The 13,180-nt window shown below is 38.9% G+C and overlaps 1 protein-coding gene across 4 annotated transcripts in view; it reads right to left on the reverse strand.

Moving 5' to 3' along the window:
- CKAP5 (cytoskeleton associated protein 5) overlaps window positions 1-13,180 on the reverse strand; it is an 86,817-nt gene that overhangs the window by 19,981 nt on the left and 53,656 nt on the right. For all 4 annotated transcript variants that reach the window (XM_006772277.2, XM_006772275.2, XM_015569532.1 and 1 more), the window contains exons 19-27: window positions 12,244-12,301; window positions 12,029-12,154; window positions 11,260-11,399; window positions 10,705-10,879; window positions 10,054-10,167; window positions 8,323-8,451; window positions 3,997-4,191; window positions 3,481-3,616; window positions 2,113-2,201 (exon numbers count right to left, since the gene is read on the reverse strand). In XM_006772277.2, the coding sequence (XP_006772340.1) occupies window positions 2,113-2,201; window positions 3,481-3,616; window positions 3,997-4,191; window positions 8,323-8,451; window positions 10,054-10,167; window positions 10,705-10,879; window positions 11,260-11,399; window positions 12,029-12,154; window positions 12,244-12,301 (1,162 nt within the window). The remainder of the gene's footprint in view (window positions 1-2,112; window positions 2,202-3,480; window positions 3,617-3,996; window positions 4,192-8,322; window positions 8,452-10,053; window positions 10,168-10,704; window positions 10,880-11,259; window positions 11,400-12,028; window positions 12,155-12,243; window positions 12,302-13,180) is intronic.

Consider the following 13,180-nt stretch of genomic DNA (forward strand, 5'->3'; position numbering starts at 1 on the left):
AGTTGCAAACCAGGTTCCTTATTCCAAACCCTGAGATGTAATCAATACCTTTGTGATTTTCGCCTATATTAATCTGGTGTTGGGGCTATGTAATCACTATGAGATTTGAGAGAGCAAAATGCCCCCTCGTAGTCCCAGATGTGAAATAAATGTGACTCCTTAATTAGAGTTCTTGAGGCATCCTTGTGTGATTTGTGGGGTACATTACAACACTGAAAAGTTTTCTTTCCCTTCCACCAGACCATTTGTTACAGTTTGTCTCTGCCAGGTCACAAGCCCACCTCCTTCTGTGCCCAGGCCTCATCATCCCTCTGACAGACAGCAAGGATCTTTTGGCTCTGAGAGAAAACTCCGTCCCTCTGCAGCACGAAGCAGCTACAGAAGAAATTCAGCATCCATTTTCCTTAAAAGAATTCAGAGCCAGGATCCTTGAGGTAATATATTAGGCAGTTAGACAGACATGATCAGAGCAAGGAGGATGGGCCAACTAGTGCTACTAGATATAACTAAGTCTTTCCACCTCTACAGATTCTGGTGGGTAAAGGCTGAAATCCATAACTAGTTTTTACTCAAGTTCTTGCAGGCTTTGCAGTCTACCCAGAGGGCAGTCCAGGAGCATGTCCCAGAAGTTCTGCCTTCCAACCTGGTGATTCTATTTGGGTAAAGACCACCCAAGGACTGACTCCTACCTGGAGGGGACCACATACCATCATCCTGACCACCCCCACCGCTCTCAAGGTTGCAGGGCTGAATACCTGGATACCAGAAACACCCCCTGCGGATTTGTTGCTCCACAAGGCTAAAAGAAGCTGTGGGACAAGGTAGCGAGGAATGAGGAGGAAACTGGTCTTGCAAGGCGTGTCAGGCCATAGAAACTGTGAATAATGCATTGCCCTGGGGCGGGGGAAGGTCATTATCGCTGGCCCCAGGACAGATCATCCACACCTGGGGGCCTTCCTGTAAGCCCACGAAAGGGGGCGGACTCATATCTGCAAGACAATGACCCCATCCTATATAATAAAAGAGAAACATGCAAATTAGCCATCCCTCTGCTATGCTCAAGCGACGCCCACCAGCCAGAGTGACTATGCAAAATAACTTGACAAAGATGGCAGTTAGTTTGCATACACAGGTGTCAGGCACCCCAGGAAGCAACCGCAGCAGCAACTGTGGGCTCCCAGGGCCTTTGCAGGCCCGGGAGGCGAGGCTGCCTGAGCCTAGCCACGCCCACGGGCTCCTGGGACCTTGCCGGCTGAGAGCGGTAGGTTTGGAAAACTTGGCAGAGAAAGAGACCACTGGACATAGAGCAGAGTGAGAGAAAGGGCAGCTTGGAGGGCATGGCTCCCTCTGTCACACCAGCTTCCTCATCACAGCTGTGGAAACTGACAGTAGGGAGGAGGAAGTACCACCCTCACAGAATCAGCCAGAATCAGCCTTTGGTCAGACAGCTCTCAGCGGCCTGATAGCCAGGACTCTCATTCACCTGCATCTCAGACAGTGACAGTAGAGAGGTGGACTATGTCTAAAGAACAACTGTTGATACAACGTAGCTCATAACCATGACATGCAACCCCAAATGGCCAGATATTGCAAACAATTTACAATTGCATGAATTTCAAGCACTGGGCTACTAGTAAGGTTATAAAAAGTGAAGCCTCTGCATGTTACTTCACTCTGATTTGGAAATTATTTCCCGGAGTCCACTAGTCACTAATGTTAATAAATGGGTTCCTCCTAAAAAAAAAAAGAGTGGTAATGTTTTTTTATACATATATGACCTTGCCCTAGCCGGTTTAGCTCAGTGGATAGAGCGTCAGCCTGTGGACTAAAGGGTCCTGGGTTTGATTCCAGTCAAGTGCACATACTCTGGTTGCAGGTTCCCCGGCCCTGGTCAGGGTGTGTGTAGGAGACAACCAATCAATGTGTCTCTCACATTGATGTTTCTCTCTGTCTCTCCCTCTACCTTCCACTCTCTCTAAAAATCAGTAGAAAAATATCTTCAGGGGAAGATTAACAAAAAACCAAAAAAACATATGGTCATTAGTAGAATGATTCAGTGTATAAAACATACCTAAAAGTAATTCTATATGTAAGTATGCAGAGTTAACATACCTTTGCTTTAGAGGAAACCCCTAGAGCTTTGGCCTTTTTTGGATCAGGCTTGAGTTCTACAGTGCTGGAAACAGAATCTTCAACAGGTCCTTTGAGGAAAAAAAGCATGTAATATAAATGAAAATTCTAATATCACTTTATTTTTATATAATCAAATATATAAGAACAAGAAAGCCTGCAATTTTAAATGTACCAATTTATAAAATATTTTCATTAGATTTCCCCCCAATCTTTTTTCTCTCTGAATTCCTCTTTAAGCATAATCTCAAGAAAGTCAATAAATTTATATACATCTTCTTTATAACATTAATCTGCATTTTTAAAACTATTTTCTAAATAGCAGTTTAAAAAAACCTTTTTGCTAGTTTGATACTTTCTTAAGGGCAGGGCCTGTCATCTTTGATACTCAGTTATTTCTACATTGCAAGATTCTAATAAATGTTGTAACCAAATATACACTTTGATACCACCAGTTTTATCCATGTAAAATTTCCAAGCATCACACTTTCTATCACACTAAACAGACCATTACTTTGTTTAAGCAATAAGTCTAGAAGATAAGTAGTTACAGTTTAAAGTTTTATTTTACATGATAGAATTTGAACATCAGGATGAAGAAATCAATCTTTAATTTCTCTTGAAGACAATTAGTAAATATTAGAATGGATCAGTGCAGAGGAAGGAGAACTCATATGAAAATGAGTAAATGGAGTTCTATGCTGGTTCAGGATTGGCTGTCTGTCTAGCCCAGGGGTGGGCAAACTTTTTGATTGGAGGGCCACAATGGGTTCTTAAACTGGACCGGAGGGCCGGAACAAAAGCATGGATGGAGTGTTTGAACTAATATAAATTCAAAGTAAACATCATTACAGAAAATGTTTCGGTCTTTTTTTTTTTTTAGTTTTATTCATTTCAAAAGGGCTGGATCCGGCCCAAGGGCCGTAGTTTGCCCACGGCTGGTCTAGCCTTTTGCAAGTCACTTAACATTTTGGGTTTCCTTGTGAGTTAATAAAGGGGATTAAGCTAGATGGTCCCAATTCTCCCTCTAATTATAATATCCAATAACAGAAAACAGTTGTGGTAACCTTAAAAATAGGATGGACAGTTGCTTTCTGGAGTATTTCAATGAACTACTCCCAAACTCCTTTTTAGACTTGTAAACAAATTAATCACTTCTGTACCCTCAGCAGAGTTACTGGTGTAAAATAGGCACTTGACAATTGTTTGTGAATGAAGGATAAGGGGAGATGGAGGGAGGGGTTGGATCTAAGCCATGAGAAATGTGATAAAAAATGAAGGCTGGATTTCTTTTATTAGAGTTTCCTTGGGCTATTTCCCGCCCTCTTTTAACTCTCTCAGAATAGTTACCTGAGGCAGGCTGAAATTTGGCTGGAGCTGACCCTCCCATTGGTTTGGAAGTTGCTTTAGCAGGTGCAGCAGGCTTGGCTGGCATGTTAGCTTTGGCTTTCTCTAGCATGGCCAACACCTGATCTTTAGAAGTTGGCTAGGGAGATAATATAACAGAGGTCAGAGGACACAAAAGATATGCTCATCTTATGCTTACTAATAGATCTGTCATCAAACAAATCTTTTGAGCTTCTAGTTTTGAAATCCCAATGAAGTAAGCACATGGTACAAGAGAAGTAACACACATTATGAAGTCACGCTAAATTAGCTACCATTCTAGAAGGCCACATTTTCACCCCTTCAGAGCCAGCAGGTTCTTGAGAAGTTCTATACTGCTAAATATTTTATTTTTGCTCTCACTGGGATTTCGAATTGAAACTCCTAGGAGGTAATATAATCTCTTGCCTACATAAATTCATGTTCAATATTTTTCTGATGTTTTTTAACAATAACAGCAGCAGCAGCAAGAAGTAATACCTTTAGTTTCCCCGTCGCCTTGGCCATTTTCTCATATCCTAAGTGCATCATGAAGAATGGCAAGGCATCTTGGGCCTTCTTCCGCACATCTCCATTGCGATCCTCCAGGCAGGAGTAGAGATGGGGAACACACAGGATAAGGTCTGTGGGGGTGGAACGAAGAGTCGGTAGTTTCTCAGCCAGCCAGCCTAAAAGCTGCCAAAAGAAATAAAGACTAGTTACACACTTCAAGAGAAAAACTGTTTTAATGATCTCAGGCTTAAGGATTTCATCAGAACCAAACACTGAATTAGTGCTCACACTACAACTTTCCAGTATAAAATCAGTAATTTTCATTGTTTAAGAACTGTGCTATATTTAAATAATATGTGCAAAGATAACAATCTTCCTTAAGATAAGGACACGATTCTTTGGAACATACTTGGATATTAAATTGTAAAACTTTCGTAGTTCTTAATATATATAATAGTAAAGGCCCGGTGCACAACATTCATGCACTGTGTGTGTGTGTGTGTGTGTGTGTGTGTCCCTCTTGCAGTCTGGGACCCCTAGGGGACTCCCCAAGGGGTCCTTAGCACTGTTGCGGAGGCAGAAGAGGCTACCACCACTGCGCTAACCAGCCATGAGCCTGGCTTCTGACTGAGCAATGGTCCCCCTGTGGGAGCACAATGACCACCAGGGGGCAGCTCCTGCATTGAACGTCTGCCCCCTGGTGGTCAGTGCGCATCATAGTGACAGGTGGCTCCGTTAATTTGCATATTACGCTTTTATTATATAGGATATGTATTTTCATTGACTTCAGAGAGGAAGGGAGATAGAGAAAGAGAGAAATATCAATGATGTGAGAGAATCACTGATCGGCTGCCTCCTGCAAACTGGGGATCGAGCCTGCAACCTGGGCATGTGCCCTTGACTAGAATGGAACCTGGGACCCTTGAGTCTGCAGGCCAACACTCTATCTACTGAGCCAAACTGGCTAAGGCTTCTTAATATATTTTAAAGATAAAAACATTCTCTTATCTTTTGTTTGTTTTTAATTCTAAGAACTATGCAGCTAGAGAAGAGACACATTTATTTAACCATAAGATGATAAGATCTACCAGGGTTCCTGTTTTCAGCCTTACATTGACAGCTGCTCTCTATACCTCTAAAATAATTCATATCTATATTTACATTTAAAAAAAATATTTTATTGATTTTTTACAGAGAGGAAGGGAGAGGGATAGAGAGCTAGAAACATCAATGAGAGAGAAACATCGATCAGCTGCCTCCTACACACCTCCCACTGGGGATGTTGCTGCAACCAAGGTACATGCCCTTGACAGGAATCGAACCTGGGACCCTTGAGTCCGCAGGCTGACGCTCTATCCACTGAGCCAAACCGGTCAGGGCTATATTTACCTTTAGTTGAAAGTTTTATTGAGATGAATATAGATTCAAATACAGTTATAAGAAATAATGCAGAGAAATCCCATGTACCCTTTACTCAGTTTCCTCTCAAGTAGCACTTTATAAAACTATTATTATAGTATCACAACCAGGAAATTGGCACTGATACAAGGCACTGATATTATTCAGATTGCCCCAGTTTTAGTTTTTCTCATATGTGTATGTGTGCATACTCTATATAATTTCATCACATGTATGTCAGAACATTTGCCACCATAGTCAAAATTTTGAACAGTTCCATCTAAAACAGCAACCTTTCAGACCTCATGGACCACCAGTGGTCCACTGGTTGGTGACCGCTGATCTAAAGGATCCCTTGTGGTGCCCTTTATAACCACACCCATTTTCTTCCTCCTCCCCACTTTCTGGTAACCATTAATCTGTTTTCCATATCTAAAATTTTGTCATTTCAAACATGTTTAATATAAATGGAAGCACACAGTATGTAACTGTTTGTGGTTGGTTTTGGTACTTAGCATAATTCCTTGAAGATTTATCTAAAGTGTTGTATGCATCAATAACTTTTTTCTTTTATTGCTAAATAATATTACATATGGACATAGAACGGTTTAACCATTCATTGTTGAAGGATATCTGGCTGTTACGAGCTTTTTGGTTATTATGAATGAAGCTAACATTTGCAAATAGGCATTTCTGTAAACATACATTTTCGTTTTTCTGGAAGAAATGCCCAAGATCACAATTATTGAGTCATATAGTAACTACATGTTTAGTTTTATAAGAAACTGCCAAGCTGTTTTCCAGAGTGGTTGTACCATTTTACATTTCCACCAGCAGTGTTCACGTTTCCCTATATCCTGGCCAGTATTTGGTGTTATCTTTAGCTTTTACTTTAGTAATCCTAATAGGTGAGTAGTGATATCTTATCTTAAGTTTTAATTTGCATTTCCCTGATGCTAATAATGTTGACCACCGTTCATGGCTTATTTGCCATCTGTATCTGCTCTTCAGTGAAATATATGTTCATGTCTTTTGCCCATTTTCTAATTAGATTTTCTTTTTACTTTTGAGCACTCTTTATATATTCAGATAATAGTCCTTTATTAGTCTGCAAATATTTTCTCCCACTCTGTAGCCTTCTTTTCATCTTCTTCACATATTCTTTTTTTAAAAATATATTTTATTGATTTTAGACAGGAAAGGAGAGGGAGATAGAAACATCAATGATGAGAGAGAATCATTGACCGGCTGCCTCCTGCACGCCCCCCCACTGGGGACGGAGCCCGCAACCCAGGCATGTGCCCTTGGCCGGAATTGAACCTGGGACCCTTCAGTGGGCAGGCTGACGCTCTATCCACTGAGCCAAACCAACTAGGTCTCACATATTCTTTTACATAGTAAAAGCTCTTCATTCGATGAGGTCCAATTAATCAATTTTTCTCTGATGGATTGTGATTTTGGTGTCAAGTCTATGAATTGTTTGCCTAAGAATTTCTATATTGTGAAGTTTTCTTCTATATCAGTGGTTCTCAACCTTCCTAATGCCGCGACCCTTTAGTACAGTTCCTCATGTTGTGGTGACCCCCAACCATAAAATTATTTTCGTTGCTACTTCATAACTGTAATTTTGCTACTGTTATGACTCATAATGTAAATATCTGATATGCAGGATGTATTTTCATTGTTACAAATTGAACATAATTAAAGCATAGTGATTAATCACAAAAACAATATGTAATTATGTATGTGTTTTTCAATGGTCTTAGACGATCCCTGTGAAAGGGTCGTTCAACCCCCAAAGGGGTTGCAACCCACAGGTTGAGAAGCACTGTTCAAGTTCTACAGTTTTATGTTTAACATTTAAGTTCATGATCCATTTTGAGTTAATTTTTGTGTAAGATATGAGGGTTAGGTTGAGGTTTACTTTTTGGTCTATGAATGCCAATTGCTCCAGAATTAATTGTTGAAAGGCTACATCCTTAAATTCTTTTATTAGCACTCTATAATTTTCAGTATACACATTCTGTATTTGTTCTGTTAAATTTGTGTGTCTAAAGATTTCATTTTCTTTACAGTGATTATAAATGGTATTATTTTTAATTTCAGTCTCCACATGTTCACTGCATTATTAAAAACTGTGATTGATTTTTGTATGTTGATTTTGTATCCTGAAATCTTACTGAAAATAATTATTAGTTTCTAGTTTACTTGTAGATTCCTTTGGATTTTCTTTGTAGACAGTCATGTTATCTGCAGTTAGAGAAAAATTTACTTATTCTTTATCCTATCTGTAAGATCTTCATTTGTTTTTCTTGCTTTATTGCAGTGACTGGAACTTCCAGGACTTTGCTAAATAATAGTAGTGAAAGTGGACATTCTTGTTTTGTTCCTAATCTTAGAAGAAAGCATCCAGGCTTTCACCACTAAATATGGTATTTTATGTAAAGGTTTTTGCAAGTGCTCTTTATCTAGTTGAGGTAATTCTCTTCTATTACTCACTTGATGAGTTTTTTTTTAAATTTATCATGAATAGGTGTTGGATTTTCTCAAATCCCTTTTTTATGTCAAATGATATGATCTTATGGTTTTTTTTAGTATTTAGTCTGTTGATATTACATTATGGATTTTTGAATGTTAACTCCATTTTTATGCCCTGATTAAAACCCCTTACTTTACTATTTAAGAGTGACAGGAAAGAGAAAATTTCACAAAAAGACTAGTCCTTTAAAAGTTTTATTATAAAGCACATGAAAGGGGGGAAAAATGAATACAAAAACTCTAGGAATTTGCTTTCATTGTATGAACTGTTTTATAATGAAATACATTCTGTCCACATTTGTATACTTATTAAGTAGGTCCAAGCCTCTAAGAAGATAAAAGACGTGAGTAAGACAATGTGATACTTGTAGTACTAACCTCTTGCCTCAGGAAAGGATTTTCCCTTTTGAGCTCTTCAGAAAGATCTTCTCCCTCCAGCCATTCCTTCATGCCAGTCTGTTCTGCCCAAGCATTCACAGTCGCTAGGGCGGCAGCTCGAACATTGTTCTGAATGGAGGAGAGAATTTGTAAAAATAACATTGACTATGGTTTGGAGGAAGTAGGAAGTGAAAAGCTTGTTTCTTTGTGAACATGAACATGGAGGTTTCTCTAAGGTCCATATGAACATACTTGGAACCGTCTTCTTTGAAACATAATCTAGTTTTGTTTGTATTAAAACTCCAAATTACAGTAGATACATAAAACTTCAACTTGTACAGATCCTGTAGTAAGTTAACCAGGCAAAACAGTGACCTATGCATAAAATATCATGTAAGGGGAACAAACTTTTTAAAAAATATATATATTTTTATTGGTTTCAGAGAGGAAAAGAGAGGGAGAGAGAGAGAGATAGAAACATCAATGATGAGAGAGAATCATTGATTGGCTGCCTCCTGCATGCCCCCTATTGGGGATCTAGACTGCAACCTGGGCATATGCCCTTGACCCGAATCAAAGCTGGGACCCTTCAGTCTGTAAGCTGACGCTCTATCCACTGAGCCAAAGCAGCCAGGGCAGAATAACTCTTTAGGTTTTGTTTCCTGAACCTCTGGGTGCTCTTATGTTCATGTTTATCTAAAGAATGTAATTCTAAATGTCAGAGAATACATAATGGTTACTAACAACTTTAACATTTATGTTTTTATCTTAACTTGTATTAATAGAATGAGTACTTATTTGACACAAAAATATTAAAATAGCCCAATTTCTCACATTAAATGTGTTATCTATCTATTTATAGAAAAGCTTAAGTGACCTTCTGACCATTTGACCGGCAGCTATGATGCGCACTGACCACCAGGGGGCAGACGCTCAATGCACAGGCTGATGAAACAGACTGATGAATCTCAGAGGGAAGGGGGAAGGGGGAGGGCAGGAAGGGATTAGCCAAAGATTTTATATGCATACTAGCGGCCCGACGCATGGATTCATGCACTGGTGGAGTCCCTCAGCCTGGCCTGCAGGGATCGGGCCAAAACCACAGTCTGACATCCCCTGAGGGTTCCTGGATTGCAAGAGGGTGCAGGTCAGGCCACGAGACCTCACTAGTGCATGAATCCATGCACCGGGCCTCTAGTACAAAAATAAAGACACATTTAAAAATACTCAATGTATGGCTAAACATAAGAGGCTTACAACATTCAATGAAACTAAGTATCCTAATCAAGTACTAGAGGATCCTGTTCTAGTAGTTTAGAGAAATAAGGTAGAAAATAAATACATGATCCAAAAATTCATATATTTAATTACTCTTTATACTGATACTTTTAACAGCGATGTCATAATCACAATAGCAACCATTTATTGAGTACATACTATATAAAACAGGTACAGGTATATGTGCAGACTCGTACTTAATTCTGTAACAATGAAATTTCATAGATAAAACAAAAATCAAAAGATAAATAACTTACCTAAGTATCACAAAGCTAGTAAGTGATATATCTGGTCATGTTAATACTGCCTGGTTGGTAAAAAATGTTTACTATTTTCCTCCTAATATTCTCTTCTCTATATGTACCCTTACATGTAAGAAAAGATAATTATTCTTAGCTCTGGAGTGTGACTGGCTTATTCCAGATTGGAGCTGTAGAGAGGAGTCAGGTTTACCTTGCTATCTCCAAGGACTGTGATGATAGGAATGCCTAAGTTCTTCACATGTTGCTTGATGTTTGGGCCCATAGCCACTGCCAATTGTTGGAGGATAGTCAATGTTTGCTGCACCTGAGTGGAAAGAGCCAACACTTCATGTTCAAATCATGAGCAAGCTGTACACAAAGTTTTACAAATCTGCTGCTAAGAGACAGGGAAGTCAGCTCGTATGATGCTACTCTAATTAGCTTATTAATAATTTTTAGGTGGTGGCCACTGCTTTTATCATTAGTTCATAAAATAGAAGCATTAGAATTTTAGCCCAGAGATTACACTGGTAAAGTCTAGTTTATTAAAATCTTGACATAAAAATTCAAATTTAAGAATTAGAAATCAAGCATGTTTATGTATAATACAAGCAGTTTTATACAAAGATATTTAACATTAGAATACTGTAAAAAGCAAATCTGAGCTTCATAAAAATTTGACTTATAAACTTGCCATCTACCAGCATATCTTGTGGCATATCTAAGAAATTAAAGAAAGCTATTTGAAGTCCATAGCAAGTAAAGTGACCATTCATTTTTTTGCTGGCAACAATTTAATTGAAAAGGAACCTACTGAAAGGAGAAGGGGGCAAGAAATATAACAGGCATATGTTCTACATACCAAGATTTTATTTGAGTCATTGAGTCGACCCTTCAAAGCAGTTGGAAGTTCACCTATGTTCGGTTGGATAAATTTTGCTTCATTGATAATACCTGCCACTTCATCTAGGCCTTCTTTCCTGATCTTCCAATTTTTGTCACCAATCTTAGATACCAACTCTGAAGTGATTTTATCACTGAAAAAAAAAAAAAAAGACACCACCTTAATTCCAGACTCCTAAAAAATAATGATGTCACAGAAGTATCCCTACCTGAAAAAGAGAAGGCACCAGATTAAAACCGCAGTATGTACTGGCTGGTGAGGTACAGCAGGTTAGAGCGTCAGCCTGCACACAAAAGGGTCTACAGTTCGATTCCTGAACGTACCTGGGCGTGTGCAGGAGGCAACCAGTCCATGTGTCTCTCATATAGATGTTTCTCTCTCTCTCCCTCTCCTCCCTCCCTCCTCCCACTCTCTCTAAAAAGCAATGGAAAAAATATCCTCTAGTAAGGAATAACAAAAAACCAAAAAATTTTCAGTATAATAAATCAAATAAACCATTTCCTATAAACCAACCTTATTTCTGTCCTTGGCAAAAGATCCACAACATCATTGCCCCCATCATCTGGTTCGTCTCCATCTTCTCCTTCATCTGTACCACTTGTGCTGTGTTTGGAAATCCCTCTGGTTGGAGCAGGTGGGCTCTGGCCCTGCATCTACATCCAAACAAATAAATCATTGAGGCTAGTGAACTTGATGAAGGACCTGAGAGCAAATAAGTTGGAGAATGGTGCCTGTGTCAAAATTTCCTATTCTTTCTTAATACCTAATATTTACACAGTACATGTCTTAATTTCTATTTAGGTTCCAATTTTGAGACTATATGGCAAAATACATTTTTATAAAACCTATCAGAATCTGATTTCTTAATAATGAGGCTGTCTTTTGACTTGTATGCCCAAGACATTATACAGCAAGTCTGCCAAAACTTAGCAATTTCCATTACAAAGTTTATTCAAGGAGGGACAATATTTTTTATTTAAAAATTTTTAATGTTATATTTAATGTACTTTTTCAATAGGTCATACATTCAAAATATTTGAAATTCCAAAGGCACAAAGGATATAAAGGGGAAAACCTCCCATCCCATACCATGGTTACCCTGTTCTCTTCCTCATCGACAATCAAAGTTATTAATTTGTTAGGAACTCTTCCTAGGGATACTTTATGCATATAAAAGCAAACACAATCATACTGTTTGTTCCAAAGGGTTAAAAGGTTAAATTTAACTAATATGAGCTTTCTGAAGTTCACCAATAGATTGCATAGTTTGTGAAATCTTTACCTTCTCAAATTCTGCATCTATCTGAGATAGGAGAGCAGGCTTCTCATCTTCAAAAAACATTCGTAAAGAGGGACCAACATACAGGTACATTACACCAAGCAGGGTAATAGCAGAAGTCCTCACAGCCTAGTAGGCAGAACAAAAAGAATATTTCAAATAACAGCAGAACTGCAAAGATGGCTGTACTGTTCTTATATATGCTGGTATATACTCACTGGGTTTGTTGCAGCAAGCGCTGTCTTCACATTGCTAATGAAAGCTTTCACATTCAATCTAGAAGAAATAACAATTAGAATTAAAACCAAACAAAACACTCAATAGTTTTAAAAAGCCAAACTCTAGAAGTGCCTTCCTTTGGATATATCCTGGAATCTCACCTATTTGCTTTCTACACTCATTAAAAATTACACACTATCTATATGCTAATTACTCCTAAATCCAGTGTTGACTTCTCTCCTGAACTCAATTCAGATATCCAACTGCCTTTGAGACATTTTCACTTATGTCTAGATGTTGCCCTACAACTATCAAAACCACTCCAGATTGTAAAACCTCTGACCCCGCTGTGGCCAGTTTGGCTCAGTGGATAGAGCGTTGGCCTATGGACTCCAGGGTCCCGGGTTTGATTCCCGGTCAGGGCACATGCCCGGGTTGTGGGCTTGGTCCCCAGTGGGGGACATGCAGGAGGCAGCTGATTAATGATTCTTTCTCATCATTATGTTTCTATTTCTCTCTCCCTCTCCCTTTCTGTCTAAAATCAATAAAAATATTAAAAAAACAAAACACAACCAAAAAACAAACCCTGACCCCAAAACCTGTTCTTCCCACAGTCTTTCCTACCATAGTAAAGAGCCACATCATGCTTCCAGTTACTCAGGTCATTCTTGACCCCAGAGTCACCCTGACTCCTCTCTTATGCCCACTCTTTGGTCAGGTTTACTTTCAAAATATATTCCGAATCATAACACTTCCTCCTGTATCAAACTATCTCCAAGCCACTGAAATTTCCATGTCCATTTTTGGCTTATATACATGTATACAAGTCCTTCGGTTGATCTCTTCCCCTTACCCCCGCCCTCCCCTACTTCCCTTCTGGGGAATGATAGCCTGATCGCTGTTTCTCAGTCTTTGGGTCTGTCCCTTTTCATATCA

This window comes from Myotis davidii, unplaced genomic scaffold (genome assembly GCF_000327345.1).
Source record: "Myotis davidii unplaced genomic scaffold, ASM32734v1 scaffold265, whole genome shotgun sequence".
Taxonomy (NCBI): domain Eukaryota; kingdom Metazoa; phylum Chordata; class Mammalia; order Chiroptera; family Vespertilionidae; genus Myotis; species Myotis davidii.